General features: G+C 39.8%; 1 protein-coding gene across 1 annotated transcript; it reads left to right on the forward strand.

Annotated features, from left to right (window-relative positions):
- Window positions 1-3,036: 3,036 nt before the first annotated feature.
- On the forward strand, window positions 3,037-11,406 carry LOC122007850. Its single transcript, XM_042563380.1, has 6 exons — window positions 3,037-3,074; window positions 3,891-4,181; window positions 8,835-9,044; window positions 10,038-10,126; window positions 10,639-10,689; window positions 11,018-11,406. Exons 1-6 carry the CDS (start codon window positions 3,037-3,039, stop codon window positions 11,035-11,037), a joined length of 699 nt encoding a protein of 232 aa, XP_042419314.1. The 3' UTR covers window positions 11,038-11,406.
- Window positions 11,407-16,084: the final 4,678 nt, after the last annotated feature.

Below are 16,084 nucleotides of genomic sequence, written 5' to 3' on the forward strand. Positions count from 1 at the left end.
AAACTTAGTAACAAAACTTTGATTTAATCAGTTAGGATTGGTAAGGGGTAACTTCAGTTAGTTCCACTAAGCCAAATGTACCAGGTCGAAGCCATATCTTCCTAGACATGCATAGATATAGTTTCCCTAACCTACTATCATTTAAAATTTCTCCAATGCTATTTTTTAAGTTAAACTTTTGTCCATTTTTAATCTAATCCTAATTACCCTGCCAGATAAACTATTGTTTTGGAGGTGCCAACTAATTTGGGTCTCCCCTAAATTATTGAGTTTTTAGTTTTAGGTTTAGGTTTATGTTGATTGTTTTTGTAGTTATAATAGATTTGATGGTAATTTAGATTAGCCTCATAATTATTTGATTTAAATTTATTTGAGTTTGAATTGTTAGACTTCATTTTACATTTTAGATTTAGGCTTGATTTATTTGAGTTTATTTTATTCTTTAGTTTGGAATTTACCTTTGAAGATTTATTTTGGTTAGGTTTTGAATTAATAGGTTTGGTTGGATTTGGTTTTAGATAATAAATTTCATTTTTGGAGACATAAAACTGATTGAGTCCTATTTTCACGGTTAGGCACACTTTCGGAACCTAGGCTTTAGTTTATTTCTTATTTTGGCTTATAACTGATATAAAAGTTTTGTTAGTCGAGATGGACTTGTATTCGAGACTGGACTTATTGTACACAACTCTTTGTGATCCAAGTATCAAGTTTAGATATTTGTATCTAGTTGTGATTTTTTCTAACAAATATTTTAAATTAGTTACTTCAGCTTTAATTTAGAGTTTTCTTCTTCAAGTCTTTCAACTTAAGTTGAGTTAGTGTTTTCTATTTGTGAGTTTAATTGTTCCTTAAAATGTTGGTTTTCCTTAATTAAGGAGCGAGTTATTTTGTGTTTCAAATCTTATTAATTTTTTATTTAAGTATGCAATTATTTTAAAAAAGTTGGAGGTTAAGATAGAAGATACCTCGTTTGAGCCTTCGGATATGAGTGCAAACTCGTGGTTTTATTCGTCTTTGGACTCGTCGTCTTGCTTCGACTCGCTTTCTGATTCTGGTTCTGTTGCCATCAATGTGAGGTAGTTGTGATGCCTCCCATCTTCGTCATCCCAGGTCATCTTATCTTGCTCCTGCATTTCAGTGTTAACTAATTTATTCACAGGTCAGTTTAGTTCTGTTACCTTGTCATCGTTTGTTCCCTCGTGTAGTTTGATGAGTTTGTCCCACAACTCCTTCGCGTTTTCATGTGGGCCGACGTAGTTTAGCTCTTCCTTTGTTAATCTGCACTGGATTATGTTGAGAGCCTTGAAGTCATTTTGAGTCTTCTTCTTCATTTCTATATTCTAATTTTCCGTGTCTATTGGAATTCTGATGTTGTCAACGGATGCCTTGTATCCTTTGGTGCCGCTGAACCATTGGTCGAAGTCGGTCTTCAAGTACACCTCTATCTACTTCTAGTATGGGAAGTCATCACCATTGAAGAGGGGAGGACACATGGTGTTGTATCCCTCATTTTGGGCCATTTAAGTAACTTTTGCACACAAATAAATAAAAAAAAGGAGATCCCAAGACTAGGTCTTGGATTAGCAGTGTGGGAGATAATAAAAGTATTTAGAAATTTGATTGGTGTTGCACCAATTCAAAGTATTTTGTAACGAAAAAAACTTTACCCAAAGAGGTAATTATACCAATTTGGATTATATAAAAAAAGCTCAAAAACGGAAAGAGATGTTAAAAACAAAAAAAAATAACCCTGACTTGATTAGTGGTGATACCACTTGTTGGATCAAAAATTCGCGCGGGGGGGGGGTGAATAGTGATCGTCGAAAATTTGATTTAAAACTAAGTTACGCAGTGGAAAATGGAAGCAAAAAGACAATGTTAACACAAGTTGTTTCTACTTGGTTCGAAGCCTTCGACAACTCCTATAAAACAGTTCGAAATGATTATAAATCCCGCACTCGTCGAGTCCTTTCGTTGTCCTACAGTTCGACAACTCCTACTTGGTTCTAAATCCCGCACTCGTCGAGTCCTTTCGTTGGGCAATCCACTAATTGTTCGAAATGATTATAGATTTTAAGTAAAAGAACTACAAAACAGTGTTACCAACAACAAAAGAAAAGGATCTTGATCGTCGGTTGTCGGAGGAGCTTTACAATGCCGCAGAAGCTTTTTTAGAGCACCGAGCAGAAGAGAAAGTCATAGTAGTACTTGTTTATAAGCTCCTGGTCAAAGGCCTTTGATGCAGGAGGAGATCCAAATTGGGGGTTTTAAAGTAGTTATTCGTTAATTTTTTAATTTTATTTAATTCTGTCCTAATCTCAGGAACTAAGTTTTATTAGTTAATTTATCCTAAATCTTAGAGAATAAGTTTAGTTGGTTATTTTTCTATTTAGACATTTTTTTAGGGTTTTAAGAGCTATATAAACCTATGCTTAGATGATGTTTAGGACAAGTTATTTTGATATTGAATCAATTGGTTTCGTTTAAACCATGTTACAGCTACATCTCTTTTATTTTTCTATTCCCGCTCTTATTTTTTTCGAGAAGGTTTTTTTTTTAACCTACCTTGGGCTACTTCTTATTTCATTATTTCTCTCTTGTTTTCTTGTTAATTTCTCTGAAACATCACGCCCCATGTTGGAAATGGGGAGAGTGGGGATATGGGAATGTAGCCCATGTTCCCCACTACTCATAATGAAAAAGGTCCATTATGCCCCTGGTTTATTTCTCTATATAAAGGGGATGCGTCCAAGGATCATAAGAGTGATAATCAGGGTGCATTGGAGACGAGAGTAAGAGGAGAACATCTGAGGCGGTGGGATTTGGTTTGTGGAATTGCGGAGGGCTTTCCGATCTTATGATCGCTCTTCCGATAGCGAGTTTCGCCATTGCCGATTGCGGATCTGCGGGAGATCGCTGTAAGTTTTTATCGCATTTTAATTAATTCCTCTTTCATGCATTTAGAATTTCTACACCCCAGAATAATCTATATTCTGCTCGGCGTTAGTTGATATCAGAGCTTATTAAGATCTAATGGAGGGTCATCGTGGATGTGGTCGTGGTCGCAACAGGCAAGTTCCGAATGAGAAAGTCTAGCGCCGTTGATATGAGTTATGATAAGCCGACCTATTGGATGACGCGGGAGTTAGGGTCGAGAGAAAAAGGAGAGGTCCATAGTGGGGTGAGTATATGATTAATAGGGTAATGGCCGACCATATAAAAGGTTTTTTGTAGGTTCTATAATCCCGTGGATGCTAGATAGTCCGGTGGAACAGACATTGTTTATTGCTCACATTGAAAGGAGGGTCGAGTTAGAACTGCAGAGTGACTGGAGAACACTATTAATTTTATTTCTCCGGCAAGGAGTTTTACCCTCAGATCGAGAACAAGCGCATGTGATTGAGAAAAGGGGCAATCAATTTACAATGATCGAAGACAACTTATACAAGAGGGCTTGTCTCACCCCTAACTCAAGTGCATTGGGCCAGATGATGTGTAGTTCATCTTATAAAAAGTTCATCAGGATTCCTATGGAAGCCACCTTGGCGGTTGATCGCTCGTGCGGACAAATTTTATTAGCTAGATATTTTTGGTCTACCCTGCAAGCTAACTCAGCTGGACTAATATCCACTTGTCTATCGTGTCAAAAGTATCAGAATATCCCATATCACCCTATGAAATTGTTGAAGACTTCGATTGTTTCATGCACATTCAACCAATGGAGTATGGACATTATAGGGCCCCTCCCGATGGCGTCCGTTCATAAAAAAAATCATTTTAGTGGTCATGAATTATTTTTCTAAGTGGGTAGAGACTGAGGCATTAACAAAGATAACCGAACTGATAGTCATCAAGTTCCTCTAGCAGAGTATCGTGTGTCAATTCAGGATTCCTCATAAGCTCGTCTTTGATAATGGGAGGCAGTTCCATGGTGGAAAGATCCAGGAATGGTTCTCAAGTTATAACATTTTACAAGCTTTCACCTTTGTGGCGTATCCTCAAAGTAATGGCCAAGCAGAAATCACCAATAGAGAAATTATCAGGGGACTTAAGACTAAGCTCGATCATGTTGGAAGAAGTTGGATGGATGAGTTATCCAGTGTACTGTGGACTTATCGCACTATGCCTCAAAAAGTTACAGGTATAATCTCATTCATCTTGTCTACTGTGGAGAAGCAGTAATCCCAGTGGAAGTGGGCTTAGAGTATGATCAGAAGCAATTATACGACGAAGATAATTCCGGTCGGTGCCTCATAAAGCTCGACTTAGTAGATGAGGACAGAGATAAAACAATAGCTTGGTTGATGTCATATCATCAACAAATGAAGCAAAGCTACAACCAAAGAGTCATCCCTAGATTTTTTTTCAAGCGGGTAACCTCGTTTGGAAACAGATCAAGCCGGTCGTGGATGTCTGTAAGTTGAAACTACAATGGAGTGGGGCATACCAAGTCATACGAAAGCTCGCCTCAGGTTCCTACTATCTTCAAGACGTTGAGGGTAAAGAATTAGATCAGCCATGGAGTGCGAACTACCTATAACCCTATAAGACTTGAGGATATGCTTGTATTGCATAAATATGTATCTTGTTGAATATTTGTACTAAGTAAAAATGAAAGCAAATTTTGCCCGAAAGTTCGATATCCCAGACTCTTAAGCTGCTCGGTCGAGTTATAAATGAGCATGCTTTCACGCCTATATCTCAAACTCTCGAGTCGTTCAGCCAAGTTATAAGCGAGTTTGCTCTCGCGCCTATATTTCAAACTCTCATGCCTCTTGGCTGAGTTATAAGTGAACATGCTCTCACACTTGCCCCAGATTCTCGTGTTGTTTAGTTGAGTTATAAGTGAGCATGCTCTCACACCTACGTCCTAGACTCTCGTGCTGTTCGATCGAGTTATAAGTGAGTATGCTCTCATACCTATGTCCCAAACTCTCGTGCTGTTCGACCGAGTTATAAACGATCTTGCTCTTGTACTTATATTCTAGACTCTCGTGCTGTTCGATCGAGTTATAAGTGAGCATGCTCTCTTACCTATGTCCCAAACTCTCGTGCTGTTCGACCGAGTTATAATTGAGCTTGCTCTCGTACCTATATTTCATATTCTTATGCAGCTCAGCCGAGTTATAAGTGAGCTTACTCTCACGCCTATATCCCAGACTCTCGTGTAGTTCTATCGAATTAAAAGTGTGCCTGCTCACGCACTTATGCCCTTGGCTCTGGTGCCTTATGGTCAAACCATGATAGGGTTATATGTAGGTCATTTACCCTCTCGTCAATTAGTACCCCCACTGATTGAATGAGCATGACTCCCAATATGCATCCTCATTTCATGTGTTTTTATGAGAAAGATAAATGATGACATCAAGGGACGATGAGCAGAGTCAATAGTCATTCAGATGATTAGGCGGTAGTAGGACTCAGGTCTAGTCAGTCAGTTATGAACCTTCTTCGACTAGACTTAAATGGGAGACTTGTGATATGACATATTGTGGGTGACCCCGAAATAGTGTGAGGTCGATAGTCAAGATGATATAATAGTCAAAGTCAATGGGAAGTCCGTCAAATTCAAGATGAGGTGATAGTCAAAGTTAAAGAGGCAGTAAAGGTAGTCGGACAGACCACTAACCTTTAGGGCTTAACTCTCCACTCCTCAAAGGCAAGTCTCCTAGTATATAGTCGATTGACCCCAGACTCAGTTAGACCTTCCGAGACTTAACTCTCCACTCTTCAAGGGCAAGTCTCCCAATATTCAGCCAGTCGACACTAGAGTCGTTCAGACTAATAGGGCTTATAGCTCCCCACTTATGGGATAAGACTTCCAACATATAGTCAATCTGATTTATGGGGCTCAGTTCCCTACTTCTAAGACAAGGTTTCCAGCATACAACCGCTCGGCTCAAGAGTCGGTTAGACTTTTGGGGCTCAGCTTGCCACTTCTGAGATAAGGCTTCAAACATACAGTCGGTCGACTCAAGAGCCGGTCGGACTTATGAGGTTCAACTCTCTACTTCTAAGACAAGGGTTCCAGCATACAGTCGACCGACTCAAGAGCCGGTCCAACTTATGAGGCTCAACTCCCCACTTCTAAAACAAAACTTTCAGCATACGGCCAGTCGACCCAAGAGCCGATTAGATTTATGTGGGCTCAATTCAACTTCTTAAGGATAAGGTTCTTAGCATAAACCTGGTCGGCCAGAAAGTGGGTCAGACTTATAGGGCCCATCAATCCAATGGCATAATACTCCTCGTTGTCGTTTCATGCTACAGTTGTCAGGGAATAAAGAGAATATTCCATGTGCCAATGTACAACGAAAACTTCTATTACACCAGACACAAAAAAATACGAGTTTATTTTAGGAAAGGTATCATAGCGTCATAATGATTGGTTCTATTTTAGAAAGGTATTAATATTCGTGCACAGAGGAATCATAATACTACAAAAGAGGTGTCCATCTAAGGGGTAGGTATGCAAACACTACGTTATGCAAATATTACGCCCTGACAGCCATTGCATTCTTTTTCTACTGGAATAATCACTGACGTAAGCGTAGAAGTGCCATTGCATTCTCACCACGGAGGCTCGGTTACATTATCAAAGTCTTCATCTTCTTGCGATCAATATTGGAGCCAACTCGTTAGCATGCCTTCTTTCTCGCTTTTAGATAGAATCAGTAAACCTTCTGGTTCTGCATTTTTATTTTAGTCCCAATGATGGAGTCCGTCATTTATATAATGACTATTCTGGTCTCTAGTCCAAATTTAAGATGCTCAATTATATTTTTATAATACTATAATTAAATAAATATAATTATCTATGTAAGTTTTTTACGTTACCCCCTCAAACATATTCCTTTCCTATCCAAAGTCTAGTCCACCTCTAAGTTCTAACAGACCACTCTTTTAGCTTTAACTATGTCTTCAATCTTATCCTCTACCGATAAAAAAAAAGATATTCTTCTCTATATATTAAAATAAGATGACATGTTTTAATAAAAAGAAGAAAAAAAACTGACTTGCCATATGCCATGAAGAAACAGCCATGGTTGAAATACACTTTCTATTTTTATTTTATTTTAAATTTAGGTATATAGTTCTTACAATCTGATAAATTTAGAAGACTGGCTAATTCATTCTCATAAAAAATTTTTTCATTGGGCCAAGGATAAATCAAAAAGTATAAATAGATCTTGATAGATGACCTAACATTACAAGTAATTCAAACTCTCTAAGTATATAGTGTCCTTAATAAGATCCAAACCCTTATTGGGAGCTCGCCCCATCGTTTACCATTTTTTGATAAACCAAGAATTCAATTTTTTCGACCTAACTAATTTTAGAGATGGTTGATATGATCTCATAAAAATTTTTCACTTGTCTCCAAGACCGTCCAATGCCAAATTGCTACTTGGCTCGTAAAGACAAGCTTGTGGACTTTTTCCACCAAAGGTATTTTGGCCTATGACTGCTCAACCCAAATTTTTCTATTAAATTTATCTTCAATACATGTCCCAGCAGAGGATCGAACTATGACATTTCCTTTAACTTTCCTACACCTTAACCATTGCGTTAGGCCCGTGGGGGTACCTCATGAATTACCATTACACTGTAACTCCAGGCCCATTAAAGAGACTATAATGTCTTCTGATCCGGTGGTAAAAAAGGAGGGCTGCTCAAATGATGGTCAACGATCCTGTGACAGTCGCAGTCAAAGTCAACCTACCTGAGCGATCGGCTCGGACAGCGCCCGAGCCGGCGCTTTGACAGCTCGGCCATTATGCCGAGCTTCTGACGCTCACAAGCTAAGCAGGACTCCTTTTGTTCAGAGGACCGCGCTAGTCGTCCTCGGTTGAGCGAACGACCCACTTGGCTCAGCTGTGATGCCCGTCGAATGACCGAGTGACTGACGGGCCGAGCGTCCCTTCCGCGTGGCCAGATATTGACAAAAATAACATCTGGCTATATCTTCCTCGAGACAAGTGCCATCGACAGACGGCATGGTCGGCGGCCGGACCAGATAGAGAATCGTACGGTGGAAGCTTCCATTGTCACGTCAGGGATATGTTCGGACAATTGAGGTATGACGTCAGACGTATTTTTCTGGCACGACCATTTCTAGCACTACAAGAAAATTGGGCTTTTACAACACTTAAAAGACAACGTTTTTTTTAAAAAACATTGTCATTTTTTTTAACAACGCTTTTAGTGAAAAGCGTTATCTATTTCTTTATTTTCTTATTAATAGACAACACTTTTTTAAAAATCATTGTCTTTTAGTGATTTTTATGGGTCAACGATAACATTTTTTGAAAAGCTTTGTCTATTATCATTTTTTTAGTGTTGTCTATTGTTAAGTTCTCGTCTAAATTAAATCTAGAATGATACAAACCGTTGGATCAAGTAAGGAGTTGAAAAACCCCTAGGTTTCACTCACTCGCACCCCTCTCACAACTGCGATCATCTCTCGCCTTCTCCATCACTGCCGGCGTCCCTCATTCTCTTCCTCTACCCGATTAGGAGAGGACAAGCTCCCTCTTCCGCCTCCATCTCATGTACAGCCGACGCTAACGCACACAATAAGAGCTTCATCCCAGAATCCGTAGTCCATCTCATCTCCTCTACCATCTTCCTCGCCGTTGACGGCAAGGTCTTCTCACAGAGCTTCCAGATCTGAAAATCATCTCACGATGCCTTCATCTTTAGCCCACAGCTTCTTCCAATTGGGAGAGGCGCCACCACCGAACTCTACATCACCCTCTCCTGATTAGTAGAGGTTTCTTCGCCACCACTAGTTTCCTTCCACCTCTCCATTTCGGATTTGAAGAGTAAAGCTTCATCACTAGCCAGCAGCCCCTCTCCTCTTCGGATTTGAAGAGGAGAGTTCATCCATCCTTCAACAACCCCTTTATCTTCATATTCGAAGAGAAGGTTTCATTCTCCATCGACGAGCAGCCATCCACTTCGTCCACAGCCTTCGCCGACAGATTGGCCGTCACAGAAGCTCCATCCAGCAACCCCCTCTCCACTTCGGATTCAAAGAGGAGAGTTCTATTCCGATCCATGCCTATGACATTGGGTTATTTCTATCTACGTTGAATTGTGTTATTCTTGTTGATTGTTGAATTGTAACGTAGCTATTCTCCCATGTTTAGAATTGCATGTATTTTGCTTAATTGAATTCTCGCTCGTTATGTGTTTGATGAAATGCCTCTTTCATTAGTTAGTTTGTAAACTTGCCTCTTCTTTGGTTTGAATTCTTGTGATGATTAGTTAGTTGAATGTTTTAGTTAGATTAGATTAGTTGAATTTTGACAAATTTATTCATGTGGAAGTTTATTTCTAATATTTCCTAAATTTTTGCGACTCAAATTTATTCAACTTGTCCATTACCTTGTCTAGAAACTATGCACTTCCAGAATAAACTATGCACTTCCAGAATCTTATTGAAGCTTGTCATTGGGTCAGTCTTGAAGCTATATTATGTTATTTTGGAAAGTTTCTTGAAACATAATCCATTCAAAGAAATTTGGAACTCAGGAAGTGTGGACTTCCATTGCATTTTATCCATACCTATGCTTTCTCTTTAACATCCTCGCGTCTGCTTATGGTTTAGTCACTTTATTGCTATTCACTTTATCCATTCGAAGGATTTAACTCAAATTCTATAAGATAATTTGCTACCTGTTTTCCCTCAGTTTGCTTGGTCGATGCACATAACACAACTAGATATGTGTTCCATTCTAAAAGTTTTCTATAGTTTATGATTGGCTTCTATATCAATTTTTAATTTAACCATATAAGAACTAGTGTGTTTATGGTCAACATGGTTATCCATTAGTATAACTCATTACATGTATTAGATCCAAAGAGATTTTAAAAGTCGAGTTTGGATTCTTAGCTGTTAATTTGGGTGCTGAATATTTGACCCTAACCCAAGCAAGTTTATCCCAGGGCTTTCATTTTTCTTCCTTCGCTTTGTATTTTGGTTTTAAGGACTTCTATCAAATTGACTCATTCGCTCTATTATGTTTCAGAATTTGGCTCTCTTTGGCACACTATTGTTCTTGGAACTGGAGACCTTCGGACCTTTCTAAAGCGGCACAAGGTGGTCACTTGGACAAAAGTCAGTTGAGCAATGTGTAAAACAAATTGTGTTTGTTTAAGCATCACGATACCACCATGTTGGTGTGATTTCCCACCTGCAGCGGAGAATAGGAACAATTTTATCATTAATTATCCGAGTGTAGTTTTGTTTCTGTTGTACCTTGTTTATTAGAGTTGCCTTGAGAAACCACATTAAACTACTTGATCAGAATATGGAGGATTAAGATGCAGAATATAGAAAAATAAAAGTCCATGGCTGCATATATCAAGAAAGAGGTCTGTCATCATTTATCTCCATTCTCTTAGAAAATTGCATGGGCCTAATAACTTTTCTTTTTTGTTAAAATTTGTTTGAAAGCGTAGAGTTCTCAAATAAATCTAATAATTTTGAGTGATTGGTAAGGATGTTGGATAAGTATATGTGAGAAAAAAGAGTTCTTTAATGAATCCAAACTTACGTGTTGCTTAAGTATTTTTACCTTAAGCTTTTTGATCTTTCACCAATCTATGTTTGTTTTCTTTGATACACAGGTTTGTTCTGCCTTGGTGCAACTTATAGAAGTTCGACCATCATTCTTAGAGGTATGTAAAAAAAATTATTTGGGAAAATGTTGTGGAATTCTAAAATAGTAGCATTAACATTTCTGCTAGCACAACCATGACATGGTAGCACATAGTGAAATGTGGATGTTGATTATATAAGATATTGTACATTAAGCCATGAATTTGTTCTGCTTTTTTGGTTTATTAGTTATGTTGTGTTGTTTGTTGATTTAAAGCTAAGTAAATTGTCTTGATTCCTACTTCAGAATCTCAGAGTTTATAGAATCCACTAGAGATATTGTTGTTGTTCCATTTTTGTGGGTCATCAAGACTAACTTACACTTTGTCTTGAATCTTTCATGTGCAGTGCCTTTTCAGATATTTTGAAGGTGAATGGAGGTATTAAAAAATCCAGCTAAATAGCTCGGGTATGGATGATTGCAGGAGCAACAACTACATGCGATGTGGCACTACATCCGAACCTCATGGGTGTGACTGGGAAGTACTTCGACGAAGAACTATTAAGATGACTTTGGGATTTAAGTGAGAAGATGGTTAAAGTCAATGAGTAAAGAACATTCAAGTCAAGAGGATAAGTAGCATCTATAAAGATCCTTTAAGTTCATGCAATAAGATGTAAACGATAGAAGTAATTTTTAGTGTCTCCTAATTAAAATTTCTTTGTATGCAAGTAATTATGCTTGTTATAAAGTGTATGGATGATAATTTATATATTTATCTTGGTTGTTTATTTAATAATATGTCGTTGATTGAAGTAAATTCATTTTCATTTATCTTTTATTTATCTTTGGTATTAAAAGATAATAGTTTAAAACCTCTTGGATAATGCTTTTTTATGTGTTGTGAAACTGCTGTCTTTGCTAAAAAGGACAACGTTTTTTATGCGTTGTCTTTAAAAAAGACAACGTTTTTTATGCGTTGTCTTTAAAAAAGACAACGCTTTTTATGCATTGTTTTTGTAAAAAACAACGCTTTTAAAGAGTTGCAAAAGCGTTGTCTTTTTTACAAACGACAACGCTTTTAAAGCGTTGTCTTTGAGTAGACTTTTAACAACAGTGTTTTTAACAACGCTTTTTCAGCCACATAGACAACGCTTTTAAAGCGTTGTCTATTAGCTTTTTTCTTGTAGTGTAGGTATGCTTTGAGGAACGTGCTGTAGGACCGTTGGGCCGGCTAGAAGGGGGGGTTGAATAGCCCTGAATAAAACACAACCCTTTCTCGAACAATTAAGCTAACACTTGAAAAATAGATTAAGCAGAAAATAAAGCATAAAAACGAGGCACCGGATTTGACTTGATTACAATCGGGGAGGTTGTTAATCCAAGGAAGATGGTTGCACTAAGAACTCCTTCAGGCGGAGAAGCCTCGTTTACAGCAGTGTAGGCACAAAAAGAAAGAAGCTAATCAAAGCAGTGGAAGCACACAAGTGTTGTTACAATTTCTGAACTGATGAGAAGCTTCTGGACTAAGACTATATTTATAGCCTTGGTCGGGGCAACTGGAAGGGTTCCGGGTGCCCTGGGGGGGGATAAATTTTATCCCCCAATGTTCAGATCGAGTTTTGACTCGATCTGGTGAAAATACTGGGTCCGGGCGCCCGGAAGGGTTCCGGGCACCCCGGGCTGCTCCGGGCGCCCCGGAGCCCAAAGTCAACAGCCGTTGACTTTTTCATCCGCGACCTATTCTCTGGTTCAGTCCCGCCTCGATCCGGTTCTTCTCCTCCGGATCCGCTCACTTGGGTGATCTCTGCCATCCGGAAAAGGGCTCACCCAAACCCAACTTCCGGTCTTCTCGAGCGGGCTTCCCTCCGGCTTCTCGTCCCTCGGAATCGCCGCGTGTTTCCTTCTCGTCCGCCGGCGTACTCATCCGCAGTCTTCGTCCCTCAGACGCACCGCGTGCTGTCCTTCTCGCTAGCTGCGTCTCTTGCTCCCCGAGCAATCTTCCGCTCCGGCTTTCGTCCCTCGGAACCACCGCACGCTTCCTTCTCGTCCACTGGGGTACTCTTCCGCAACACCTCGTCCCTCGGACTGTCGTCCTTCTCGCTAGCTGCGTCTTCCGCTCGACTACCTGTGTTCCTAAGCTCCTGCACACTTAGACACAATGTTAGAAACACACAGGACCTAACTTAACTTGTTGATCACACCAAAACAACCTTGGGGTTCCAACAATCTCCCCCTTTTTGGTGTGATCAACCCAAGTTAAGCTAGGGTTAAAATTGACATTAAATAACATTAAGTAAATTAACTTAATTTTCAATTTAAGTGCAAAAAGATAGAAAAGATAAAATCAAATTAAATCTATCTACCTCCCCCTAGACTTATACTTTCTCTTCTCCCCCTTTGATCACAAAAAAAATGGGGTTCTAAGAAAAACAATCTAAGGGTTAAAGACTTAGAAAAAGTATTTTAAAAAAAATTCCTAAGTTTTTAAGAGATTTAGAAAATTTTTTCTAAATAATTTAAGCTGAGATTTCTAGTTTCAAGAAAAAGTTCTTAACTTGGGAAAAAATAATTTTTGAGAATATTTCTAAATAAAAAAAATCCAAAAAAAAATTGAATTAAAAAAAAAAAATCTTAACTTACATTTTTAACTATATATATATATATATATATTTAAATTGACTTAGGCAAAAAAAAATTTCTAATTTGAAATAAAATGTTTTGAATAACCTTTTTCAAGCACTAATTAATTCTTGTATTAATGCTTCATTAGTAAGTTAATTAAACATTTATTTCAATATTTTGGCTTCCAGGTCGTGGCGAGGCACTAGGCCTTCTTGGTTATTGGAGCAACAACCACTTCCTTAGACAAAGCCTCATAAAGAAATTCTTTGTTTAATTTTCTCACTTAAAGCGCTAATTTTAACATGACTTCGGAACCCAATATAGGTTCCAGCCTACTGGATTAACTAAAAAGTTTTTAGGAACATATTTTCTTGAAATGTTTCTAATTTATCCAGGGTGATATTTAAAGTACCAATTTAAATTATTAAATCTTCTAACATTGGTTTTAGATGAACGTGCATGGTTTCTCAAGTTATCTACTTGCATTTTCAAATCATCATTTTCAAGTTTCAATTTTTCATTTGCTAGTTTTAATTTATCTAATTCTTCTAAGGGACAAGACTTAGCTAGAATTACTTTTAAATTTTTATTTTCACTTTCTAATTTGCAGCAATCTTTTGTTAAAAGTTTAACGAACTTAAACATTTTATCGGGAGGAAGAGATCGTACCTGACTTACCTTGTCGATCTCGTTGTTCGTTTCTCCCCCTGAGCTGCTGCTTTCTTCCGACGTGTCTCCCCCTTCATCGATGCTCTCGATGCTCATTTCGGAAGAGCTTGAATCGCAGTCGTCATCTTGATGACTCGCCATCAGTGCGAGTCCGGAGAAAGCTTCGACTTCCGATTCGGACGATGTATCGTCCCACGTCGCCTTTAGGACCTTTCGCTTTTGGATAGGCTTCTTACCCTTCTCCTTGTCTTTGTTCTTCAGCTTGGGGCAGTTGTCTTTGACGTGCCCTTCTTCGTCGCAGTGGTAGCAGCGGATCGTTCTTCTCCTCTTTCCCTGCGGATGGTTAGTAGATTTGGATTTACAAAGTTTCTTGAATCTTCTTACCATCATTACCATTTCCTCGTCGTCGAGAGAGGATTCCGATTCTAGTTTGTCTCTCGAGGCTTTGAGGGCGACGTTGTTTTTAGGCTCCTTCATTCCTGCACATCTTGACTCATGCACTTCAAATGTTGAAAAGAATTCTTCTAATGAAATCTTTTCTAAATCTTTAGAAATGTAAAATGCATCTACTAATGATGCCCATTTGGTATTTCTAGGAAAGGAATTTAAAGCATACCTGAGCGAATCTCGGTTACTTACCTTTTCTCCGAGATTCGAAAGACCGATGATAATTTCTTTTATTCTCGAGTGTAGATGCGCGACTGACTCGTCTTCCCCAAGTCGCAGGCTGGTGAGCTGATTGCGAAGCAGATCTCTTCTGGCGAGCTTAGCTTCGGACGTTCCTTCGTGCAGCTCGAGGAACTTCTCCCAAAGTTCCTTTGCAGAGTTGTATTTACCGATCCTGTTGACTTCTTGAGGCGGAAGAACGCTTAGCAGATGGTATTCTGCTTTGCCGTTCGCTACGAAGTCGGCCTGCTCCTTTTTTGTCCATTTATCTATCTCCTTGTCCTCTGGAGCTTGAAAGCCAAGTTTCATTGTTAAAAATAATTCAATATCTGTTGTAAGAAATACCTGCATATGTTTTTTCCAAGTGGCGAAATCCCCTTCGAATTTCGGCGGGTGAATGCTTGGTCCGGCCATCTCGTTGCTTCGTTCGGCGGTTAGTCCTCCTGAAGCGCCTTGGCTCTGATACCACTTGTAGGACCGTTGGGCCGGCTAGAAGGGGGGGTTGAATAGCCCTGAATAAAACACAACCCTTTCTCGAACAATTAAGCTAACACTTGAAAAATAGATTAAGCAGAAAATAAAGCATAAAAACGAGGCACCGGATTTGACTTGGTTACAACTGGGGAGGTTGTTAATCCAAGGAAGATGGTTGCACTAAGAACTCCTTCAGGCGGAGAAGCCTCGTTTACAGCAGTGTAGGCACAAAAAGAAAGAAGCTAATCAAAGCAGTGGAAGCACACAAGTGTTGTTACAATTTCTGAAATGATGAAAAGCTTCTGGACCAAGGCTATATTTATAGCCTTGGTCGGGGCGCCTGGAAGGGTTCCGGGCGCCCTGGGGGGGGATAAATTTTATCCCCTAACGTTCAGATCGAGTTTTGACTCGATTTGGTGAAAATACTGGGTCCGGGCGCCCAGAAGGGTTCCGGTCGCCCCGGGCTGCTCCGGGCGCCCCGGACTGTTCCGGGCGCCCCGGAGCCCAAAGTCAACAGCCGTTGACTTTTTCGTCCGGGACCTCTTCTCTGGTTCAGTCCCGCCTCGGTCCGGTTCTTCTCCTCCGGATCCGCTCACTTGAGTGATCTCTGCCATCCGGAAAAGGGCTCACCCAAACCCAACTTCCGGTCTTCTCGAGCGGGCTTCCCTCTGGCTTCTCGTCCCTCGGAATCGCCGCGTGTTTCCTTCTCGTCCGCCGGCGTACTCATCCGCAGTCTTCGTCCCTTAGACGCACCGCGTGCCGTCCTTCTCGCTAGCTGCGTCTCTTGCTCCCCGAGCAATCTTCCGCTCCGTCTTTCGTCCCTCGGAACCACCGCACGCTTCCTTCTCGTCCACTAGGGTACTCTTCCGCAACACCTCGTCCCTCGGAATGTCGTCCTTCTCGCTAGATGCGTCTTCCGCTCGACTACCTGTGTTCCTAAGCTCCTGCACACTTAGACACAAGGTTAGAAACACACAGGACCTAACTTAACTTATTGATCACACCAAAACAACCTTGGGGTTCCAACATGTGCGTGATAC

The sequence above is a fragment of the Zingiber officinale genome, chromosome 1A (genome assembly GCF_018446385.1).
Source record: "Zingiber officinale cultivar Zhangliang chromosome 1A, Zo_v1.1, whole genome shotgun sequence".
In the NCBI taxonomy this organism is placed as follows: domain Eukaryota; kingdom Viridiplantae; phylum Streptophyta; class Magnoliopsida; order Zingiberales; family Zingiberaceae; genus Zingiber; species Zingiber officinale.